Below are 25,098 nucleotides of genomic sequence, written 5' to 3' on the forward strand. Positions count from 1 at the left end.
ATTCTGGCCAGAGAAAAGTCATCTGTGCAATTGGCCTATAGTTTATATAGCAAACTATTCATATACAATTTTATTCGATGCATTTTTAAATGATCCGTCTAAAATTATTTTCATTTCTGTTATGAATTATTGAGCTATGCATAAAACTTGAGGAATGTCTCTTCCAGATAAGAATGTGAGACAATTTGTATTTGTATCAGCCGACCAACAATTCTCAGAAGTACCTATACTCCAGTCTATGAGTGACTGGGAAAAGACATGAGTCTTTTATGTTTGATTAGAGGATTATACGATTACGATTCTCTTCAATGAAGGAAAATCACCACACTTAAATGACTTGATTGAAATTACTCAATTTTCTGGATTCGCATCATCGATATTTTGTACGCGAGTGTAATGTATGAATTACAATTACAAAACACCTGAATTATAAACGTGAACTCGTATAAGTCCTTACGAAAATAGAAATATATACACTGATAGATTTATTAACCTATACAATGATGTAGAGTGGAAATATCCAAGATACATTTGTTAGCATTAAAAAAAGTCTTTGAAGTTTATGAATTCTATACTAATAACTCTAGGAAAATTTGGTATGTTTTTCATTTGAGTTAATTGTAACTCTAGAAAAGTCTTTATTGAGTAAAAGATCATTCCATTGCCACTGTAGAAAAATCAATAAACTATAATCTTGGCACTAATTTGAAACCAGGTAATTTTTTGCTCACAAAATATAAATGTTTTTTGTTGGCACCCAAAGTCATTCCCGCCACAAATTATTCGCTATCTCTGCTCAATGTATTTTGATCGAGCAGAGAGAGCGAATTACTTTTGACAAAATGCAAAATGACAGATCTAGAACCAAATTAACGCAAACAAAACACACCTAATGTAAAAGTTTCGTACGAGCCATGTTCATACATTTTTAAGAATATAATAGAATGTACAGACACAGTGCATTATTTCCAGCTTCCACTTCGAGAACACTTCAGTTTTTGAATTATTAATGACACGATTGATAGGTACAATTAGAACTTCTGGAGTAAAATGAATCTACTCAAAAAACTCCACCATACCAGAACAAAAATACTTCCTCTCAACGAGCATTTCGCTAACCAAGTTAACATTATCAGAAGATGGTGCTAATAAGTTGGTTAGTGAAATGTGCGTCGAATGAAAGTATTTTGTTATTGGGGATGTTTGTATATAGTCTATAATATACAATGTATCTATGATTTTGTATTTTGTCTTTTGTTTGGTTTTTGGCTGTAAAGTAGGAATTTTGTGGCTTTTGTATTGGCTATAGTTCGACAGTTCACAGTAGTGAATGAATGGGCAAATTTTCTGTCCAATTCATAACCTCTTTTTTTTTGACAGCAGAGACAACCAACTTGACAGTTTCCTTTTGCCCCCAGTAGTTAGGAGTGTATTTGTCTCGCGTATGAAATTTTGCAGACATGGCATCCGTTAAAGCCATAACAGACGAATCCCATTTCCAATCTGAACTGGCTAACGCTTCTACAAAACTTGTAGTTGTCGATTTTACTGCAACATGGTATGTTGATATTGATATTCTATCAGGAAACCCCAAATCATTCAACTCTTATTTACTTCCAGGTGCGGACCTTGCCTGAGAATAGCCCCCATATTTAATCAGCTTGCCGCCAAATATCCTAGAGCAGTATTCTTGAAAGTTGATGTTGATCAGTGTCAGGAAACTGCGGCTGCTCAAGGTGTCTCTGCCATGCCAACATTTATTTTTTATCGTAATAAGGTATGTAGTTCATAGTTTAAAGACTTTTCTCCTGTACATTAAGTCAGAACATGAAGATGTACATGGATTGTTATTCTATATAATGTTAACTATGAAGTTAATTGACCTCTTCAAAAGTTAGCAGACAGTTGCAATAAAATTTAAAAATAATATTTTTGTAATTGTCGGAAATTTGTCTTGAAAGAAAAGTTAGTCAGTCATTGGTGAGTCTTTGTACTCGTGGCAGTGCACATACCATTGATGATGTCTTCCACTGTAGCAGACTATATAAATTAGAAAGATATGATATCAGAGGTATTGCATTAAAGTGGTTTGCCTCATACATAAGTTCTAGATATCACCAGGTTAAATGTAACAATTTCGTTTCAGAATCGAGTCCCATAGATATTGGCGTCTATTAAGACTCAATTTTGGCACCCACTTCGCTTTTAATTTATGTATATGATTAACTGGACTCCATGCAAGAACAAGTAACTAACTAAACTGCTTGTTACAGATAATATTTCAAATGCTATAAAACAAGCTGAAGTAGGGTACACTAATGTAACTGAATGGGTTATGCCTATTTGATATAAAATTTTACTCGCATGGAACACTATCATTCTCATTATTTACTTTCAGATAAAAATTGACCGCTTGCAAGGATCAGATCCAGTAGGACTGGAAAATAAAATTAAACAATTTTATGGTACTGAAGAAAGTGAAGATAGCGAAGAAGCAGTAGTGGGTCACGTAAGTATTTTTTGGTTTCACAAGAGTGTTCTTATTGATTATCTCATCTTTGTTTCATATGGCAGATGGATTTACTTCCTTTCATTTCCAAATCAGAATGTGAATGTCTCAACGAAAGTGATGATCATCCTTTTGCCAACTGTTTGAGTTCCGGCGGAGGATATCTTGAGTCTGACTGTGATGAACAGGTAAGAATTCATAGAAGGCGTGAATCAATTAGAATTTGGTTTATTACACTGTTTTGATTGTGAAACAGATTTATCACAAGATGTTGAAACTTACACAGTTTATTTTTTTCAGTTGATCATTTCCATTTCTTTCAACCAGGCTGTTAAAATACATAGTTTGAAAATAACTGCCCCAGTTGATAAGGGTCCTAAGGCTATTAGAATTTTCATCAATCAACCAAGAACTTTGGATTTTGATCGGGCAGATAGTTCAACTAGTGTTCAAGATATAGAGTGAGTATTCAATGTGGTATACAATTTTAGTACATACATATAAACACGTGTTTATTAACTTCTGGAAAATTAACATCCAAAGAGTTTTTCAAACTTTTGGCTAGGTTTTAATATAATTCACACGCGCGCGATTTTCATTTTGTTAATGTTGGTTAACATGTCTCGAACATATGTTCACAGTTACAGCTGTTCAGTATGGTTAGTTTGTTGGTGAGAGGTTGGTTAAAAGTGTTTTGCATGTTCGGCGATGTTCTGCTTTCAAAAAATGAAATTCAGTGCTAAAAATTATGTATGTTGACAGTGGCATACGGTGATTGTACTCTGAGTTAGAAAAATGTTTACAAGTGGTACAATCTTTACACAGAAGGTCGAGAAAATGTGAATGAATGAATGAATATGTTTATTTAGGAAATTCTAATATACATACAATAATAATAATAAATCAGTAAACAATAGTAATATGTCCATGAACAACAATAATAATAACTACTAACTAGAGTCATACGTATGACTATAACATATAATAATATACAATAATAATAATAATAAATCAGTAAACAATAATAATATGTTCATGAACAACAATAATAACAACTACTAACTAGAGTCATACATATGACTATAACCTAAAAATGTTGACAAATAAAATAGAAAAGGAAATGAAATTCAAAGTTAACTAACCTAGATAAGACTATATTAACAATTTAAAACATACTGATACATGATAATAAATGTTGAGATTTAAGACTACTGATGTTCTGCATCATTCAATCATTTCCTACAAAATTGTGTTTGTTTTAATATAGTTGTTTAGTTTAGATTCAAATATATAAATACTTTCGCTTTGTTTTGTCTCTTGACAGCTTATTAAAATGGTTTAAACCTTTATAAAACAATATAATCATTGAGCTGGTTAATCTGCATCTTGGCAAGTGAAAAAAATAACTTTGTCTTGTCTCGTAGTTGTGAGTACTATCACGATAAGTAATGAATTCATCAAAATAAGATGGAAAATGGTAACATATTATTAATAGTCTTGAAAATAAATATCATTGCTGATCTATAGAACCTTTCTTTTATTGATAACCATTGTAATGCGTCAAGCATAAACTTTATGCTTGTATTATGATTACATTTTAATATGACTCTCATTCCACAATTTTGTAGTTTTTGTGAAGTCGAAATTTTGTTTTGATCACATCCATATATATATAGTAATGTACTACAATATTCGAAATGAAGCTGAATGATTGTGTATAGTGACCTTGGAAGAAACTGACAAGTGATAAGATATTCGAGTAAAAAAGTGAAGTTTCTTTGATATTTTTTCAGTTATGTATTTGAAATGTGCATCATAAGATAAACAGTTGTCTAACATTATTCCCAGGTATTAATTTCGGTTACAAATTCTATTTTTTCATTATTAATTTCCAAAGAGTAGGAATTTATGTTTATATATTTATATACTGTGGTCAGAATCATGGCTTTTGTTTTAGACACGTTTAGTTTTAATTTGTTGACGTTCAAGTATTTATGTGAATGATGACGCTCGCCCAGTAACTCCGTTATCTTGCCTCAGCCACCATATTCATCAGATTTGCCCCCCCCGCTACTTTTCCTGTTCCCAAAATTGAGGAGACCCTTGAAAGGACGGCGTTTTGTGACGATCGAGGAGAAGAAAAATGGATCGCTAAAAGGACTCAAGGACATACCAAAAAGTGCATATCAGAACTGCTTCAAGAATTGGAAAAACGCTGGAACAAGTGTATTATTTCTGAGAGGGGCTACTTTGAAGGGGACAAAATATAAATTGATGAATAAATATATATTGAGAAAAATGACAATTCGATGTATTTTTTGAACAGAGTATATTACTTTCACAATGAAAATTATTTTACTTGCAATGGTTTTGAAATATTTTCATATGTACGTTTTTATAGCCCCTGTAGAATATATTGGTACCAGTTCCAGCCGATAAATTGAATTGGGGTGTGTTTGAAAAAAAGTTTTCATGTTTTTTCTTATTAAATAGACATAATGTATATTTTTATTTCAGGATAACCCCAGAAGATGTAGGTGGGTCAATAGTTAATTTGCGGTATGTCAAATTCCAGAATGTACAGAACATTCAATTTTATGTCAAGAGTAACCTGGGTGGTGGAGATGTAACCCGAATCAATCATCTGGTCCTCATTGGTTCTCCGATAAGTACTACCAACATGGGCGATTTCAAAAGAGTAACAGGGAAAAAAGGAGAAAGCCACTGAAGCATTCATAGAAAATAGATTTTAATATTTGAATACATTTCATTACTCTGAATATACTATTGCATTATTTCCTTTAATTTTTTTAATATTTATATGCTGAACAAACTTCTTCAAAATATACTCTTCACAAACACCAGATCTGCAATACTCTTCTCGACGCGAGTTTCATCAACCAAGTTGGTTTCTTCAGAAGAAGAAACTATTTTTCAGAATAGTAGTAATAAGTAGGACCCACCAACATCCGCAAAAAAAATGTGAGAAAATAAACACAGCCTGTGAAAGGTGTTGAAATAGTGGATTATTTATGCTGCAGTTGGATTCACACTGATGCCAATGCTTGGTCATCTGAGCAAATTTCAGTCTGTTAGAAATTAATTTTTAGAACTTAGACTCGACAGCATGACCACATTTTACTTGAGAAATCTTCCTACAGTGTCATTGAAAACCTACTGAAATCTACTGCAATATATTTGAAGGGCAACAATATAGTTAAAATTTGAGTTTTCGACCACTAGGTGGAGATTGTAAAGACATTTGAATAGTATGACTGAATATAGAAGGCACTGGCAATAGCAAGTTACTTTCTAGTTGGTTATTTTGAACACTTGGTACTACAGATTTCAAGATTCAAAATGTTTCCGTGTTTGAAAACGAACAGTGAAATGGGGTTATGTATAATTTTCTTCTTCTTCCTTTATTCGGAGGTCGGAGATATTCAGAAAACTAATAAGCAATCGGGAAATGGATGTTTTATGGTCTGTAACCAATTTGTGTTCTGTGTATCGAAGCGGGCAGAACCTAAAAACAATGAATTAATGTTATTTGCTGTAGAAAATTCTATCGCCAAGGCAAGACGCCTTGGCGATAGAATTTTCATCCAAATCTACCGGCGAAAATTGATCTACTGCAATTTTTCAATTTGTGTTGAAAATATACCGAAAACGTAGAAATCTACCGCATGTGATCACCCTGACGCTCAATTTGTTTAATTTTCGGACAGTGATTTGTGAAACGTGCGGACGGGCATTGTCGTGGAGCAGGATCGGAACTCTTCCTCACAATAGGACGGACTCCGCTGTGATGGTTTGGTGATGATTGATTCAAGCATCTTACAAAAGCTCGAAAACTGTAATTAGGTGTTTGCTCAGCATCATCTCTTTTTGCAATTGAATCGCATGTGCCAGTTTTGTTTTAATGAAAAAAAATGTCACAGGAGTAACCTATTGATTATAAGAGAAATTGGTTTAATAATACTCCCAATAACTTTTTTCCGTATGTTATTTGATCTTTTATTGCAGCCTATAGCATTCTCGCTTGTATGTTTATAGTTTTATGGTTAAAGAGAATATGATTGCATTTTAAATCGAATATAACATTCTATCAGTAATATTAACAATCAAACATTTTTTATTTCTATGACATATGACGTTCACATTGAAATTCAAATTTGAATCGACATTTCAGATAATTTCATGTCGTTTCTCTATTCTGCGGTACCTTTTTTCATATTTGCTCATTGTGCTTGTTTATTGTTGATGTGTTGAAAACAGAACTAAAACATTGCTGTCGAAAACTCTGGTTTTACTTCAATGGTTAAAAAAGAGATTACTGCCTTTTAGATGTAATATATAACATTTTAACAGCAATATCATTAATTAAACACTTTTTATTTTCATTCTAAGTAATAAGACCTAGTGTGTTGATGCCTTTTACAATCCACTTGACAAATGACGTCCACTTAGAAGAGTCACCATTTTTACTTATGAACCACAAATTTGTGTAGATATTCTAAACAATTGCATGTCGTTGTTCTGTGGGACTAAATGCCTTTTTCCATATTTGCTTGTTTACTGTTGAAAACAGAAATAAAATACTGGTGTCCAAAACTATGGGATTTAGTTCTATGGCTTCTAATTCAAATGTAACATTTCATCAGTAAGATTATTAACATTTTCATTTCTATTCTAAATAATAAGACTAAAGTCTGTTGATACCTTTTCACAATTCACTTGACCAAATGACGTTCATATAAAAAAACCGCCATTTTTACTTATGAAGGACAAATTTTTATTTACATTATAAACAATTCCATGTCGTTTCTGTGTCCTATTGGACTACGTCTCAATTTTTGTGGTTGTTTATACGTTGAAAACAGATCTGAAACTTTGGGTCTTAGTTCTAAGGTTGAATAAGAGATGATTGCCTTTTCAATCAAATATAACAGTTCATTAGTAATATTATTAATTAAACACTTTTTTATTTGTATTCTAAGTAATAAGACTTAAGTGGTTTGATACTTTTACAATTCACTTGACAAGTGACATAAGGGTCGCCATTTTTACTTATGAACGACAAATTTGTATTGACACTTTCGACAATTTAATGTTTTTGTGTCCTATGCTTGTTGTGTTGTTTGTGCTTTGAAAACAGAACTGAAACTGGTTTTTAGTTCTATGGTTAAAGAGGAGATAACTGCCTCAGATCTAATATAATATTTCATCATTATTATTAATATTCAAGGATTTGAATTGAATATAACACAAATAAATAAAATGAATATAAATCACTAAAAATTCTTTAAACACTGCATAACTACATTACGCAATTTGGTCCTTAGGGTTTCATCACCATTACACACAACATGAGTACTGTTATCTTCTAACTGAATTAAAGCGTCATCATCTTGCTGAAATGAGAAATGTAATTAAATCATTGGAATTGATACGTATACAACAATTACTTACCAGATGAATTACCACAACGTTCCCTCCCAAAGGTTCCACTTTGCCATTAGAGAATCCTTCTTGTGACAATTTATGAACGAAATCCTTAGCGTTCAAAGTTCCCCACTCATACTTTATCACATTATTGGTGTTTGACTCTGAAGAAATTTCCTGCAGAGGGGGTTTCACACAAATGTTATTTTTGAAACCTCAACAACAAATCTTGAATAAATGAATTAAATGAATCAACAAGCAGTGCTATTACGAATATGTAATATAATAATGATAATAATAAATAATCTCTATTGTTGGAAGAAGAGATTTTATTGACAGAGAGTGAATGTTCAAATTTCGTGTGTTAATTGAATGTACGATTATGAGTCAGTAAAATGTTTACAAGTGGTATAAGCTTTCCACAGAAAATGAGAATTCACTTCATTTTTTGTAAAGACCTCGTAAATAAGTGAAACTGTATACATTCTACTACAGCTGAAGTGATGTACTGCATCTTCTGAAGACTCGAACTTGGTTGATGAAACACGCTTTCGAGAAGAATGTTGGAGTTGTGGTATTTGGAAACAGTGGATATATCTATCTATTTATCTTCTACAAAAAACTCGCATAAAGTGTATACTAACCTCAATATTGTGCACATTGTCTTTTACGCTAAGGGTACCAGTCACAGTAGATAAACTAATTCCCGGTTTAATCTCAACAGGAACGATTTTTTGAGCGACGCTTGGTTCAACAAAAACCTGTCCCTGTTTTCTTTTGAGAGGTAAGTTGATCACCTGTAAATAAGAAAGAACTTTTGAAAGAGAACACTGTTTTATTTGAAATAATGATATGTCAATTAAGTTTGTTAGCTGGAAAGTAAAACATATCAAAAAAGTTATCGAAGTGCTATATGTAGTATAAAATGAAAGGAAAATGATATGATGTTTTTACCAGATATAAATTAACTCGAAATTAAAAAGAAATACCAACTCATTAAATAGATATGTAATGAACTAGTTACCAATTTCCAAGTTAGAAAGCAGATTCAAAAGAGAGCAAGAATTCAATTCCATTTGGTCATTCAGATTTTCATAAATCTAATGATCTCCAAGCATTCCAAAAGATTACTTTCAAACCTTTCTGTTCCGAATTTAATAAGTCACGTGTTTGAATTCATGACCCTCTCGTGAAAGATGGTTTGCCAATGTGGAGTTGATCTTCACATTCAAGAAACTACTCATATGCTCTTTTATTCTTTGAGTAAAGGTTCATCCTGTTTGGCCACAACTCAACTTATATAATCGTGATCTATCCGAGACAGAAAGTTTGTCTTATTTTTAATAAAATTGCTTTAGTTATTATTTGTTCTGTAAGCCACGTCTCCATAAAAAAACGTTGATTATATCTTCCTTGTAACCGTTATTGTCAGCAATTTGTTTGATGGAACTCCCTGAAAATCTAATATATAAAAATGGATGTTTGTTGGTTGGTTAGTGGTAAACTTCTACATCGCTCAACCGATCTTGATACGTATAAGTAATTTTTCGTAGAGAATGTTTTTAGGCTATCAATGTTTCTGTAACTAGCCACTAGATGGGGCTGTAGAACAATTTTGTTGATTCTAATTCTGTCAAGACATTGGAACAGCAGCGATACAGCAACATGGTACTAATTAGTACTACAACTACCAAATTTTACGTGGGCAATAACTAGTTACTTTATAACAGTGGAATATTCAATAGTCTGTGAAGCAGAATATCCAAGTATGCCTAAGCTACCACTTGTTGAGCCTGAACATCAATAAAACTAAATTTAAAATATTTTCAATACTTCAAAGCGACCAGCCTAATAAAGATACACTCTGTATACAGAAAGTTGAATGTGAAACAGAAATATGCTCCAACCCCATTTTGACTACTGTGCATCTATTTTATTCTCTTTTAATTTGAACAAAGTGCAACAAATACAAAAAATACAAAATCGAGGAATGAGAATAATTTTAAAATGTAATAGATATACACCAATTTCTACCATGCTATCTGCTCTACAATGGCTCTCAGTATCCAAAAGATTATTTAATTGTTCCATGGTTTTTATTTATAAAATATTAAATAAAATGATCCCACCATACTTGCTATCAATAATAACTTTCAATAAGGGCATTCATCACCATTCTACTAGGCACAACAGCCACATTCATATAAATAGAACAAATACAAGAAATAGTATGAGCAGTTTATTTTTTAAAGGTTTTGTCCAATTCAATGATTTACCTGATTCAATTAAATCTACTCTATCATTAAAGATTTTCAAGAGCGAATTGTTAAAATATATTCAGGATGGAAATTGAAAAATTCCTTTTTGTTCAGTTAAAATTATGTACATATATAAAATTGTATTATTTATATAAAATTGTATCATTTATATAAATTTTGTTGATTATATTATATTTTGAGTTAGCTAACCTGTATATTAGGGAATCCTAATTTAATAAAAATAAATTCAATTCAATTCCATATGAACCGTCAATTCTACAGTCCACGTGGACTAGTTTGCAGCCGGTTCATTTCTATTCATTGGTTTTTTTGACATTCGAGCGTGCCGCCAACTTTAAATGTGCACAATATCGTTTACTTCGACTATAACAATTATGAAATAATTTAACTTGACAATTTCTCTTCTAGCTTCTTATAAAGGAAAAGGAATATTAAGCTCTAGATAATTTTATAACTAAAACTGCAAAATTTCAGCATCAAATCCTTACCTCGCCCCATTTGTACGGGATTACCGAACAGTTTTCAATATGGTTCCCGATAACCAATTCAGTCAAATTTGGTGCCGAGACCGGCGGCTGTGTGTAACATTCTGGAACAACGAGCGTCTTCGGTTTCAGATCCTTGATGAGTTTGTTGGCTTGGGTGAAATTCAGAGAAGTGTCTATGGCACAGTGGGCAACCTTGATTTGTAAAGGTTGATAGGGAGCCAAGGCTTCAATGTAGTCATAGTCTGGCTCTGCAAATACAAATTTAGAGTTTAAGATGTTTAATTAATTCGGTAACCGTTCATTTTCCATTTATACTTTCTTCATAAGAATTGGACAAAATGAGAGAGAGAGAAATATTCTTTATTGTCTGTTTGTCTTTATTGTCTTATTGACAAAGTGTATCTTATGTTAATAGTTAAAAAAAATAGACACATAACAAAACACATCAGTCAGAAGATGAAACTAAATAATTTAAAACAATACATATATTGTATTGTAATATACTATTCTTTGACTTAAAAACACTGTGTGTTATATTGATGAATAAATCTATTCTATTGCTTTTTTACACACCAACAATAATTTAAATGAGCATATTTACCTGTAAACACTATACAATTCCTAGGATTATTCCCCCACAGCTCTATGAACTGTACCACGTCTCCATACCTCAAGCTAGGATGTCCGCAAAAAACAACGCAGGGCTGAAATCATTTCAAATCAGTAAAGCGCACGCCACCATCTTCTTGACCTTACCTCTTGAAAATCCGTACTGAAGCCGTCAGAAAATATATGCTTAAAATGTTTCAGTTTGTTGCTTTTGACCAGCATGGCATGCGGAAAAGGTTCGTCTGGAACGTAGACCTTATTTTGTTTAACAGACGACAACCACTCAGCTAATATGTTAGAGTAGGCTAAGGACATGTCTGCCACGGGGCTCACGAAGAACATCGGACAGTTCGATACGCCCAATTCCTGCATCTTACCAGATAAACACTCGAAGAGATCATATACTACTCCTGTCGGATAACACGGTATTAAAACGTTACCCCCTCCTCTTAAAGTTAGTCCTACAAAAAAAGGGCAATCTATATAGTTTTGTACAATCATTGTATCGGCCTCACTTTCATTTATTTTAAAACAATTTAAATCGTCAGAAAGTGGCAAAGCTGCACTTTCATGGAAGCATCAAATTATATCGCTAATAAAAAGGTTAAACAGCAGTAGTCCCAAATGTGATCCTTGTGGAACACCCGATGTAACTGCGATGTTATGAGAATAGTAATGATTAACCTTTACAGTTTGCGTTATTTCCGTAAGATGGCTCTGAAGCCACTGCGTAGATAAAATATTGACTCAATGTTCAAAGCTACAAAGTGCATTAAAATTCAATTTATCTAAAAAGAATTCCAATTGTTCAATTTCATTTGAAATACACTGGATATTTATATAAAACATACTCATCGTATTGGAGTTAAATAAATCCACAATAGTAAAGGAGGTGTCATGTGGTTGCAAGTCAATTTCATGGCTGGTAAATTCTGTTTGACATATTACTTCAAAGCACTGTTCTTTTTAATATAGATAATATTGTGGAGGAAGAATATACTAACTAGATGAGCTGAAAATATCGTAGACTAACACACTGGTATTGAATCCATATAATATAATAATGATAATAATAATATCTTTATTCGTCTTGAGAAACACAAGGTTTATAGACATGTCAAAACAAATGGCACAATTGAAATCAGGCTACAAACATCTTAAGATTCCAAAATCAATGGTGGTCATAAATTGAGAAGTAAAAAATATGAATATATACTCATTAAAATAAATTAACACATCTAAAAATTAGATTACGAACATGTTAGAGTTTGAGAATTAGAAGGTAATCATAAGGTTAAAATATTACAGCGAGATCATCAAGATATTCAGTACAAACACTTCAATACACATACATATTATTTATTTATTTGCCACTGTGGTACAGTATGTACATATTTATTCAACCCAACTGTTATTTTTTTTGGTAGAGTTTACTTCAGAACATTTTCAAGAAAAACCAGGAGCAGTTGATTCAAGACTGAGGAATGGTGTCTGCTTCTGGGGTGGGTCATCCATGACTCATAATGTATTCATTGCTCAAAAACGCATTATACGGTGCATTGCAAATGTCTCAAGGAGAGACATTTGCAGACAAATGCAGACAATTGCAGACAAATTTTCAAAAATTATCACATCTTGACACTTTTATCAGTTTATATATTTGAAATATGCATATACATATTCAAAAACAAAACACATTTCAAAATGAATAAAAATGTTCATCACCATGACACTAGAGCAAAAAATAGATTTCATGTGCCATATGCAAGACTAAGAGTGACTTCATTTGCACCAGAATATATTGGAATAAAAATATTCGACAAACTGCCCGATCATTTAAGGGAAGAACATAATTTTGTGATGTTTAAGAGAAATTTGAAGAGTTTTTTAATTGAACAATGTCTTTATTCATTGAATGAATTTTTAGATTAGATAAGTAGGGTATTTTAGTTTTAAGGTGATGTTTTCTACTTGTATGTTTCTTATACTCTGTCTTTATTTTTACTTTTTTTATTGACTATTCCTATACAATGAATATTGTCTACATGGAAAATAAAGTATTATTATTATTATTTATTATTAGTAATACTAGTTTCAGAGAATTTTTAGGTAAACCAATTGAAATCTCTATTACTTATTCGTTCTATATGTGGTTGTAGCATTTACATGTCAAAAATTCAGAAACAATACATTGCAATGAATGAACTATATGAAAATAAATCTCACCAACAACCACACACAGTACCCCCAACATGGAATCGGGATTGCTTATGGGGGTCTGGGTGAGATCAGTCATTATAAGAACATCTGCATTTTTCAGTGCGTGGTGATCCATAGGCCTAGGATGAGTAGTCAAAGTGCTCGACCCACTTAGGTACACTATTTTCTCGTGTTCTGTACTTATCACCCAATTCGCGGATCCCAAACACAGACCGGAACTGGCTGGAATGACTTGTAGGGCACCATATACATCCTGAAAAATATTTCATTGAAAAAAAAACTCATTTTCTCATTTTCGGTACACTTGCAATTTTTTCGTTATATCCAACCATTTGTATCCTTGATAGGCTAGCGTTCACTTGCTTCATGTTATAAATATGCCTCCATGACTTCGGTTTGAATGATTCGTTCAATGGGTATGGACATTTGTGTACAAAATTCTTCCACTGAGAGGCAAAGGTAGATTTTGGACACTGTTCAATGTACACTACCAATTCTTCCAACAGAAGTCTGGAATAAACAAATAAACCAATGTGGTTTTATTATACAGATTGAAATGAGCTGAATGAAATAATTCGAGTTGAATGAAAATTTATTGAATAGAAAATATTAAAAAAAAAGAAATGAGAAGCGACAAAAACAATTTGTTACGCTCCAGTGGTGTAATAACTACCTGTCAGGAGGAAGTCATACAGTGAAAACAACAACAATCTATGAAAAAGCTCACATAAAGTCTGGCATACCTCAAGGCTCATTAATGGGCCCGAAATGTTTATACCCTACATATATTAAAGATTTGCCAAATATCAATATATCAGAACATTTTACACTGTCGCCGTCATACCACCATAATATAGCACAGTTCGGGCACAAATTCCTTAGATAAAGTGATTCATAGTGACTTGCTTCAGAGGCCAGATTGAAACTATGTCACTAAAAGAAGCCAATCTTTGAGAGCAAATTCTATACAAAATTCCTGAACTTACACATTAATGGTAGGCTGAATTTTGATAATCATATCGAGGTCTCCAAAAGCAAAGTAGCATCTGACCGTTATGCAGTTCAGTTGATATCTAATGCAAAGATGATGTATTAATCATTGATTGAATCTCACTTGAAATATGGCATTGCCTTCCTGGGGGTTGCCAACAACCACATGGAGGCCATTCAAATCCCACGAAAAGAGAAAAAATCATGCAGGAAAAAAATCTAAATTCACATCGACGATTATTCATTGAGTATAAAATTCAGACAGTAGTGGCTATATTCATAGTGAACATGCCTAGCCAGTAAACATATAAGTAGCTTTGAAGTCATCCAATTGAACTGTAGTGATCGTCAAGTTAAATTAATTCCAACCTCAAATCTTTTTAATGACTCTGATATACAATAGTTGTGAAATATATAAATCTACAACTGAATATAAGGAAATTAGTAACTCCAAAATCTTCAAAAACAGTGAAATCTTTACTAAGTGTTGTTAACTTTCCTAATAAAACCATTTTCGATCATGAAAAATGCATAATCTTTTGAACATGATAAAATCAGGATAAATTTGTTGGGAAAAGTGTATCAATTACATCAAGTTTAAATTATTGGAAATAAGTAACAAAGCCTCCATTACTGGAAGCTATATAAGAAAAGGAGATAAAGCTAAAGTTGAGAACTATAGACCTCTAACACGGTTGATTTCCATATCTAAACTTTCTGAAAAATGTATATATATATATATATATATATATATATATATATATATATATATATATATATATATATATATATATATATATATACCATATTTAATAAAAATCAATTTGGATTCAAGAAAAAAATGTTCAACAACACTCTCTAAAAAACCTTGACTGAAGGAATAAGTGTGGATTTAAGCAAATTCTTTTGGTAGATCATGCTAACATTTAGAGAAATTATAAAGGTACGGATATGACATAACAGGAACATCTCTTCAATGATTTAGTAGTAACTTGAGTAGCAGAAAACATGTTGAAGTGAATAATTTCAATTCGAATGCTATACATAGTAAAGCAATTATTTTTTCCGATGATACAAGCTACCTCATTTCTAGTAAAAATATGGAAATTGTATCAGTGAAGTCAATAAATAATAGAAAATACTTCTAATTGTTAACGGTCGGACGAGTGCTTTCCTATTTATCTAAGTGGTCATGTTAGATGTTTTCTAGGAATACTATTGAGTGTTATGTCCCCGAGATTTCCTCTTTTTGATTCAGATCAAACATACTCGATTAATATCTGCTTACCTTAATAATATTAGCTTACCTTCCTATTTGTAGTGTAGGTTCAGTGGCATAAACTCGTCCCTTGAAGCCAGTTCCTTCTGTGACGAAAGGCAAAGCCATCATACACAAATAATTGGATATGAGAATAACATCGACTTGTGAAAAGTCAATCAATTTATCCAGCGGAGGGCAAAACTCAGGAGGCGAGTCCACAAACACCCGGTCACCGTTTTCTTTGAGTTCCTTAAACACGCACAGTTTAGATGAATCAGTAAATATATTTCTTTAGTACTTACTCCTTCCAAATCGGGATCTGAAGTATCACTGGGCATCCAGTTTGGCAAATTTGAGAGCTTATTTGATGGAACGAAGGATAAGGGCAGGAAGTTCAGCAACGACTGCATAGATAAACCGCAATCTAACATCATTGTTATCTCTCGAAATGTGAGAATGTGACACGGTTTATTTGGGTCATTACTCAAGCAATACTGAAACAATAGAATCCGTTAGAAAATACCTTCAGGGGGTACTTACTTGTTCCTACCAGCTTCATCTTGTCAGAGTTTTAGGGAAAATTTTTCTCTACAATACTTAGATATTGCTTGTCATGTCATAAAAGTTCACTATTTTGGTGTATAGAGTATCGATACACCTGAAATATTGTAAAGGAATACTAGTAAGTAGTGTATTCCTATATTTAACAACAAATGTTTACAATCACGAACATAACCTCAATAACACTTTGAAAATGACAGTCTCTCCTTCTCTCTCTACCCTCTTCCTACTCGACGCATTTGGCCAGTTCTCCTCCTGTTACACCGTTGAGTGTTGTGTAACAGCAGCTTCATCCTTTGTTACAGATCGTCTTGCTTTGCACAATATCTGCAACTTATATTTTCTTTTTCTTCATTTGTCTAATTTTAGTTTTTTTGCTTTCTAATTATTTATTTTTTTACCATTTTGTTTTTGCTCAGTCATGAGCTCCATTCGAGTATAAATTATTTTAATTTGCGATCAATGAAATTTAATGTGAAATATGAAAGTACTTTGGTTGTAATACATTACAGTATTTCTCAAAACACCGCAAATCTAAAATATATTTTATGTTCTATGGTCGCCACCCGCAGTGCCCATTAGAAAAAGAGTGAAACTAGGGCAGGCCCGTAGAGTTTCAAAAGAAATTGTCATTCAGAGCACTTCTCTAGCTTTCCGTGTGTTAAATCGAATGCACCTATTATTATTATTATCGATTAATACATATCTGGACGCTCGATTAGATTGCTTCGCTCAGCAAGCGTTCAATAGGTAATGCAGATCTTCTCTGTGTTTGGTACTTACGAAAGCGAAAAAAAAAGTGATCGGTTTTCTCCGAAATCAACGTTAGGACCGTATGGATTTTTCAGTTGTCACTTGTCATATTGAAAAAATGGGTTGAGGTTTAGGTATTTTCTGCAGAATGAATAACTTGTGGTGAAATATTTGGCTCTCGTTCGTCAATATTCATCATCTTTCAGGATATTATGGTTCCATTTTGAAAAGAAAATTCTAAATTACAGTTCTGTTGTAGAAACAAACTTCACTGTAGAAACAAACTCACGAAAGGTCGTGTTTTCACCAATAGATAGTGCTGATTCAAAAGGAAAATTTATGTGCATATTTTATCAATGTTTTGTATAAATTGATTGGAATATGAAAATGTTATCAGTGTGATAGCGGGACAGCGATGCTTCCCTTACGACTTCTTGATGACATATGCATATCTTAAGATAGGTCACTGTACCCATTTTAATGTCCTTATGAAATATGAACCAATGGAATCAAATATTCAAATATGATTTTGACTGAATATCAAAACTTTGCAAATGCTTCTATAGAAATTCACAGGTTTGATTTGATAGGTATTATGATTATGTCAGTGACAAGAGCCAAACTCTACGGAGACAACTCAAATGAAAATATAAATGAAATGAAATAAACCAATACAGTGAACAGATACAAGATACCGAAATTAAAAATCAATTTGCCACACTTCACTGATTCATACAAGTAACCTCATGACAATAAGACAACAATCCTTCAGTTCAAACTCCACTTTGAATACCAACAATTTATATATGATATTCAGAAATATCAATACCTTAATGGTATAGTAAGATATTTTCAATTCAAATCGAAACGTCATTCTGAATGTATAGTAGCAATTTCATTGAAATCGAAAAGAATACGCGACGTACAGTTAATGTATCTAGTCGCGTCAAGTACAGCTTGGCAATTAAAGAGAACTGGCCGATACTTGATGAAAATCCATATTTAAACTAATTAATAAGTTTATTGTATAATTTTTACTATAAATGAGATTTTTGTTTTTCAGTTTACTGTTGGAAAGCGTTCTCAAAGACAAAAAATAACTCACAATTCACAACACAGAATAATTTCTCCACTCACTGTAACCATCCAGTTAAATCTCATTAAAATAATTATTAAAACTAATTGTTTTACAACTTTGTATAAATGGAGGGTATCCACAATTCAACAAAAAACGTGAATGAATCTTCATAAAATATTCCAGGCTTCATTCGTTTATCTTCTACTTCCTCGATATATTTTTTCAACACTGTAATAAAATCCTCCGATCCCCTATTAAGACCTGATCACAGTCTAATTAAAAATAATTTGTAGCCCTTAGTAATGCAGCAGAAGAAGACGACTATTTGATTACTAATTAAATGAGTTAAACGTAAAATGTGTAATTAAAGAAAATACTTAAATGACAGAAGAGGCGTTTTGTAAGAAGACAAATTAAAAAGTTCTTAATTGAACATTCTTTCGGGAGCGAGAGGGTGCTCATTTTGCAGAGAAACGGAGGAAAAATGCCCGAGAATTAAACTCAATTAATCACTTGGAAAATCCACAGTTTACTCACGCACCATTTGAAATTGACTCTTCATCATGTGTTGTAGAATACTGAATTAAACAATAGACAAACCAACGCACTATGTTCGGGACTTTCAACAAAAGCAAAATCTAATCTAAATTATAATAATAGATGTTCACAATGTTTATACTTAGTTTGTTCTTTACAAACTTAGGTAGCTCTAAAGATAATATCAGGTAACATATACTTCAAACTGTCATATATCAATGAATAGGGGAGAGCGGGGTAATTGCGAACACCTAAGGAAAAACTCAAATTAAACAAAACCAGTTAAGGTATTACTAAAACTTAACTATAACTAATCAATCTTATGTTCTCATAATCAACGTAGATAAATGTTCCATAAAATATTAATAGAAAAACAAAACATTGGAGTCTGAGATTACGCCACAATACATGAGGTAATTGCGGATGGTCTATTGCAGGGGTCTCCAAACTATAGCCCGCGGGCTAAATCCGGCCCGCCAGTGTCATCAATCTGGCCCGCGACAGCCAATGATTACCTAATTGTTGTTACTATTGCTGTGATGAGTTGATGAAGAAAACACAGAATGATAATTACTCGGTTTTATTTACTTGCAAGGTAAAACTTAACGACAGAAATGATACAAAGAAAACTTAACTGAAGTATCTAAGTTTAAGCATATTAATAACTAACAAATAATTGTACATTTTCGTGGGTCCATAAATTACATTTGTAGCATTTTATCCAGTCTTCATTGGGTGGATCTTCATACTTTCCATCACAAATTAGGCAATAATACTCGTTTTCCTTCCCATCTCCTTCATTGGCCTTTTTCTTCTTGCACGGTACATCCTTTTCTTGAGCCTTTGTATGAATGCTATCATCGGAAAATAATTTAAGATTCTAAACTTCTTTTTTACCTTCAGTGGTACTTACAATTTTTGACTCTTTATTTTTTTTTTCAAAATATCTTTCATAGGGGTACTGGTTATTATATTTCCATATAGATACAGGACAGAAAATAAATGATATATAATAGAAAAAAGGGAATACAATAAACTATGTGAACTATACGGTGTGTAGGGGTAATTGTGGATGGCCGGTATTACCGCCCTAACAGCGTGGTGCACGCGGTTACGCCCTAACAACATTGTGAAATGATACGTTAATTCGAAAAAATAATGTGATATTTCTATGTAGTGCCTGAAATATTATACACCTATTCAATTTTAGTAGAAATATATATGAAATTGTTGATAAATCTTTAAACGAACATACCTTGTAAAACGAGCGCGTCGTCATTTCACCACTTACTGCGCTGCACTACGTCTGGAATGTACTCACGATTGTGTTAATCGGAATATCTTTCATTATTTTCTAACATAGTGAAACATACACGTCCGCGATTACCCCGCGTCCGTGATTCCCCCACTTTCCCCAACTTATTCAATTTAATCGAAATAATCAATCGAATCAATGCACTTGTGGATTAATTCCACTTGAAAAGAGGGTAGTTGGATGACGCGAGGTCTGGGGAGTGTGATGGGTGAGGTGATTTGTGAATCGTGCGGACGAGCGTCCGCACAACCGTCCGAGGCTGCGCCTCGGTTTACAATATTCAACCTCATCCGTTATTTGCTACATATAGACCTTGTACCGTTAACAACTATTAAAGTACGTTTGAAACCATCAAAATTTGCATTTTTCACTTCAGTTGTTTCCAAGAAATCAATTATATACATAGCCAGATAATTCCTGGTAAAACCTGTTTTTCTGTTAACCAGCTGATGCCCCTTCACGAATAACAACCCTCATGAATGGAAACTTGTGTGAGCTACGGATCACTGAGGTCTTACCTTTTAAAGTGCGATTCCTACCACGTACTGTTGGATATAAAACCTGTTAAATGCTCTACTCTACATAATGGGTAGTCTGTTCCTAGCCAATATCGAAATATCACGGTAATTCCCTTGTGGAAAACAAGGTAATCAGTGATAAATTCCCGTCGTGACATGCGAAATATTAGTTTGAATTCATTCATTGTATATTACACTCATACATAGTAGATAATAAGTACTTTTATTTCTTACCTAACCCTCTCGCTAGGTTTTTGGTTACTTCATCATCATCACAGTTAAAAGCTTATACCACTGTCAATGCTTATACATTTCCTTTGAGAGGAATAAAACTCATAGTCGTCTCCACAATTTAATGTCACCGCGTGGTGACGTTAAATTGTTGAGATGTCTTTGAGTTTTATTCCTTGCAAATCTACTGCACTCCATTTTGAGATACAATGGACTTCTACCAGACCAGAGGTTAAACATTATTTCCTTTTCACCACTATACATCTTCAAAAGTAATTACTAGATGTCGCACCCTTTGTTTAGATCGAGAAAGTGGAAAATAGTGTCAAGTATAATTCTAGTTTAGCTACTGCCTAGAAGATGGCGATGCAAAGATTCGAGACAACAAAGAAAAGTTTAAAAATATCACAGGACACATATTGAAATGAATATAAATGCCAAACAATGATATCATTATGAGGTAACTGCACGTGATACGACCATGGATGGTAACATGCTCATTTCAATTATTTCTTAATATTATTACATTTGTATATAGACTAGGTTATACCGTATTCCCTATTAGCCATTCTAGTGGATATCTCATTTTTTCCAGAAGTTGCTTTGCAAAAGTTTGGTTAGAATTCTGCAATTGAATTCCCATTTTTCCCATATATCTTACATGTTTCGGATATCGTGAATTTGTTTTCATTTCATTGGGCGAATTTTGTTTTTAAATTTATTATCTGCAGAAAAATTCAGTATCGCCAGTTCTTCGTGGACGTAATGTGTAATAAGCCGAATGGCTTTTTACACATATGTCCACGAAGAGTGCATGGGTCAAAGTTTTTCTTGCTCGAAAAACAAATTAACATAAAAAGTATCTAATACTTGTCAGAAAATTGTAAAATTTAAATGAGTGGCACACAGAGAACATTTCGCGCTGGGATGTTGGCAACACTAGCTGATTCATTTTCAAAAGTGATAGTTTTCACATTGATGAACCCTGAGCTGACGTATCTATCAATACTGACAAAAGACGTGTGAAAATGCTCTTTAGCTTTTTGATAGATCAACTGTCAGTGTTAATACTTTATATCTATAATTTCTGGTGCATAAACTAGATAATGATTTTCAAAATATAACATTAAATTGATGGATGTAGCCGTTACTATGTGGTAGGGGATTATAATGAAAAGAGAAATGAAAATTTCTATGTTTTTTACCACTTTTTATTTGTAACTAAAGGTAGGTACTGCAGTTTCGTTCTATATGGACATTCTCAAACTTATACAATAATTAAATATTGTATAAGTTTGAGAATGTCCATATAAAACATTAAAATATAACAAAATGGGGAAAATGTTTTGTTACTGAAATAACGTCAGGAACAATACCTACTGGCATGCGTCTTTCTCTCTCTCTCTCTCTCTCTATGTTAATGGCTTTTGCTTCCATTTAGGCGCATTAAGCCAAACTGTCATGCGTCTTACAGTAAAATAAAAACTAATTACTTACTTTTCTTTGCCGTGATATGTAACTATTAGAATATTTGGCAGCTTCTGCTGTTTATCATTGAAAATAAAACGTATATTTGAATCAGGTTTCAATAAGTATTGTGTACAAAAATTCACTTGATTTACAGTGGCCTTAACACCGACATCGTGATGGTAATGTTTAGTGACGTAATAAATAGGTAATTTTGATCGGATCTTCTGATATATTGAAATAAATATATATTTTTCAATAACCACTGTGTCCAGAATAAACACATCACTTTTTAAAAGTTCAATTCGGTCCCCAATTTTATGAATTACCTGCTAAGTAGAATAAGATAAAAAAGGGGTACGAAAGCAACTGAGTTCAAAATAAACGTTTTACAAAGATGTCTATCTACTTACCCATACACAGAAGTTTTTCCAGATATAAACTGGAACAAATCGAAAAAATCTGTTTTAACGACAGCTTTCTAACATCTGAACACTGAATTCACAATTACAATTTTTTCGCAGCATAAATCAAGTATATCTATTCACAATGAATGTAACGAGCTAACTTGATTGCAAAGTGTAATCATGTGATGATTTTGCTGTCTACAGATATTGGTTGCGATTGACACAGCTGTAACTGTGAGTAACAGAAAAATATTGTTGATTTTTGTGGCCCACCTAATCTTTCGCAGTGTCGTTTGACATTTGTTTTTCCTGTGTTCGACATTGGAAATATGAAATTTAAATGTCGCTATCTTGTTACTTTTATTTTCATTCATCATTGAGACGATGTATTTCCGAAATAGATGCGTAAAGAGGAATTCTCGCTTTTCCTATAATTCCTATCTTTATTTTCATGTATGATCAGCATTTTCAAGAGTTTCCGAAAGAGACCTAGTAGGTACACCAATATCCAAACCAGTAGCCCGTCTACAACTGGAAAAACTCGTAATACCTTTCATGTCCGAAGGTCGCAGTTTTTGTAAGCCCTTTTTATAAAAATCTACTACGCAGTGATACCAACCCTGCGTAATCATCTCACACTATGTCCCTGTTGAGAGCGATCATTAGTGATGTCCTCTCCCACCGCGTTTCGAATTGTTAAATTGGCAACAGAAAATGTAATAAAGATCTGAGGACCACACACGTCGGTGCACTGATTGGTTCTGAGGCCACTCCCATTTTCGAGGTGGGGCCTACAGCGAGGGGTGGAAAAAAATGTGGTAGGAGAGAGGAGAGGGAGCCCGTTTAGCCGAGGAAGGGATGCAGTAGGCGCGGTAAGAAGATTAGGGGGGGGAGGTGTCAATTTGGTGAGTACGACGTGATTTATAAGGGATACAGACCTAGAAATTGATATATCGTCCTTTCTTTGTAGTTTACGACTCAGTTTTGTTTCGATTTGTTACGGATTAAATCAGTGGGTATGGTAAATGTTCTCGAACCAGATGTGGTTGCGGTATTAGCATAAATATGTCTAGATCGTTCAGGTTACGTCTGCGTTTATGTTCTCATATTCAATGAGGGTCTCATCGTCTGCTTTAGAGATTTTCGTAGCTTTGTTGGGCTGTAAATTTCTGAATCTTCTCATTCGCGGTTTGTCGGGCCTTATATGGCACCTGAAAACGCAATAGTAGCGCACTAGACACAATGGCTTTGGGAGATAAGATTAATAAAACTACAAGTATCGTTTGTTTTGTGATTCCCCCGTTCTACGATTCAAATTTGAAACTGTAATGATTACTATACGTCGTAGAAAAATCTCGCAGACCGCTATTTCTCAAAGGCGTAAACTTTCTCTCTAACGATTTGCCGATGTGCGACGGCAAAAAACTGAAAAATTTATGTGGATACAATCTTCAGTTCTGATAAGGGTTCAAATGTTCTATTCAAATACATATTCAATTTATCACATATCTCATTCGAATTGTTTCCAGCCAATGAGAAGATACGATTGTCTCTGGAGTTATACATATTAAGTATAAAACAAAGTAGGAACTCACTCCTACGTCGACTGTCTGTTCGATTTTTTTAAGGTTTTCACCACTTGATGAAATGATTCAAGAAAATGGTTTATTGGTATTTTGGTTTATTGTAGAAGATCTAAACTGGTTGAAATTTGACAATGTTATTAGTGCGAAGTTAGGTATTTTTCGAAACAAATTTCTAGGTTTATAACGTAATTCTATGAATAAAAAACTATCACGAGAAAAAAATTCCCGTCAGAGTCTTTTCAGTTCATACTCTAACCTAGTTTTCGAGACACTATACTAATTTCAGTTTTCATTTCCAGAGAAGGTGTCCCGAAATTAGGTTATTTTGTTCATTTACTTACGTATAAAAACGTGCAATTCGACAGTTGACATTCTGTAATATAGCTTCAGTTGGTAACACTGGAAATAACATGTTTGATGGAAATCCTATAACTCACTTGCTGCTAGCAAGTGAGTTTTTACTAAAATGTTTATTCAAAATAATATATCAGTCATGAATATAGACCTTATAGAAAATTTCAGCCTCCGAAAATATAGCGGTACGAAGAAAGAGTGATGAAAAGATAACTTTATTTTATGAACGCGCCTCTTTCCCTGCGGCTGGCGCCCCAGTTCGAATATTCAAAAATCATTTCTTATTGCACATCTACAACATAAAACGAACCTACATACAAAATTTCAGCCACCAAAAATATAGCGTTTTTTCGTTAACCAGCTGTCGCACCCCTAAGGTTGATCTGCCGGTTGATCTACAGCGCAACCAATATTCAGAGGCACAGCTAGCTTTGCCAACCTGTACTTGTATGTCTCCCGAGTTCTATTGTTAGAAACAATCGACTTAATT

At 33.2% G+C, this 25,098-nt stretch overlaps 2 protein-coding genes across 4 annotated transcripts; one reads left to right on the forward strand and one right to left on the reverse strand.

The window, feature by feature from the left end:
* Positions 1–1,400: 1,400 nt before the first annotated feature.
* Positions 1,401–5,306, forward strand: Txl (Thioredoxin-like). Its single transcript, XM_023169063.2, has 6 exons — positions 1,401–1,558; positions 1,621–1,777; positions 2,399–2,509; positions 2,575–2,697; positions 2,810–2,970; positions 5,027–5,306. Exons 1-6 carry the CDS (start codon positions 1,461–1,463, stop codon positions 5,235–5,237), a joined length of 861 nt encoding a protein of 286 aa, XP_023024831.1. The 5' UTR covers positions 1,401–1,460; the 3' UTR covers positions 5,238–5,306.
* Positions 5,307–7,719: 2,413 nt separating this feature from the next.
* IntS9 (integrator complex subunit 9) lies at positions 7,720–20,816 on the reverse strand. Of its 3 annotated transcripts, none has more exons than XM_074186226.1 (11): positions 20,798–20,816; positions 16,104–16,295; positions 15,848–16,050; positions 13,859–14,060; positions 13,557–13,803; positions 11,478–11,791; positions 11,323–11,425; positions 10,722–10,969; positions 8,599–8,751; positions 7,982–8,131; positions 7,720–7,923 (listed from the first exon to the last, which is right to left on the reverse strand). In XM_074186226.1, the coding sequence occupies exons 2-11, from the start codon at positions 16,233–16,235 to the stop codon at positions 7,804–7,806; spliced, it is 1,872 nt and encodes a 623-aa protein (XP_074042327.1). In that variant the 5' UTR covers positions 16,236–16,295; positions 20,798–20,816; the 3' UTR covers positions 7,720–7,803. The 3 variants fall into 3 exon arrangements, with proteins under 3 accessions (XP_074042327.1, XP_074042326.1, XP_023024832.1); XM_074186225.1 differs by lacking the exon at positions 20,798–20,816 and adding an exon at positions 18,735–18,838; XM_023169064.2 differs by lacking the exon at positions 20,798–20,816 and adding an exon at positions 16,352–16,557.
* Positions 20,817–25,098: the final 4,282 nt, after the last annotated feature.

This window comes from Leptinotarsa decemlineata, unplaced genomic scaffold, assembly GCF_025532065.1.
Source record: "Leptinotarsa decemlineata unplaced genomic scaffold, Ldec_3_MD MMD2_tig00078422_RagTag_RagTag, whole genome shotgun sequence".
Classification (NCBI taxonomy): Eukaryota; Metazoa; Arthropoda; class Insecta; order Coleoptera; family Chrysomelidae; genus Leptinotarsa; species Leptinotarsa decemlineata.

Coding starts and splice junctions, on each gene's coding strand:
- Txl (XM_023169063.2), top strand. CDS start 1,461: ATGGCATCCGTTAAAGCCATAACAGACGAATCCCATTTCCAATCTGAA. Junction 1,559..1,620: donor GTCGATTTTACTGCAACATG/GTATGTTGATAT, acceptor ATTTACTTCCAG/GTGCGGACCTTGCCTGAGAA. Junction 2,698..2,809: donor AGTCTGACTGTGATGAACAG/GTAAGAATTCAT, acceptor TATTTTTTTCAG/TTGATCATTTCCATTTCTTT.
- IntS9 (XM_074186225.1), bottom strand. CDS start 18,758: ATGATGAAGAGTCAATTTCAAATG. Junction 16,296..18,734: donor TGAAGAGTCAATTTCAAATG/GTGCGTGAGTAA, acceptor CTATTGTTTCAG/TATTGCTTGAGTAATGACCC. Junction 16,051..16,103: donor CAGATCCCGATTTGGAAGGA/GTAAGTACTAAA, acceptor TGCGTGTTTAAG/GAACTCAAAGAAAACGGTGA.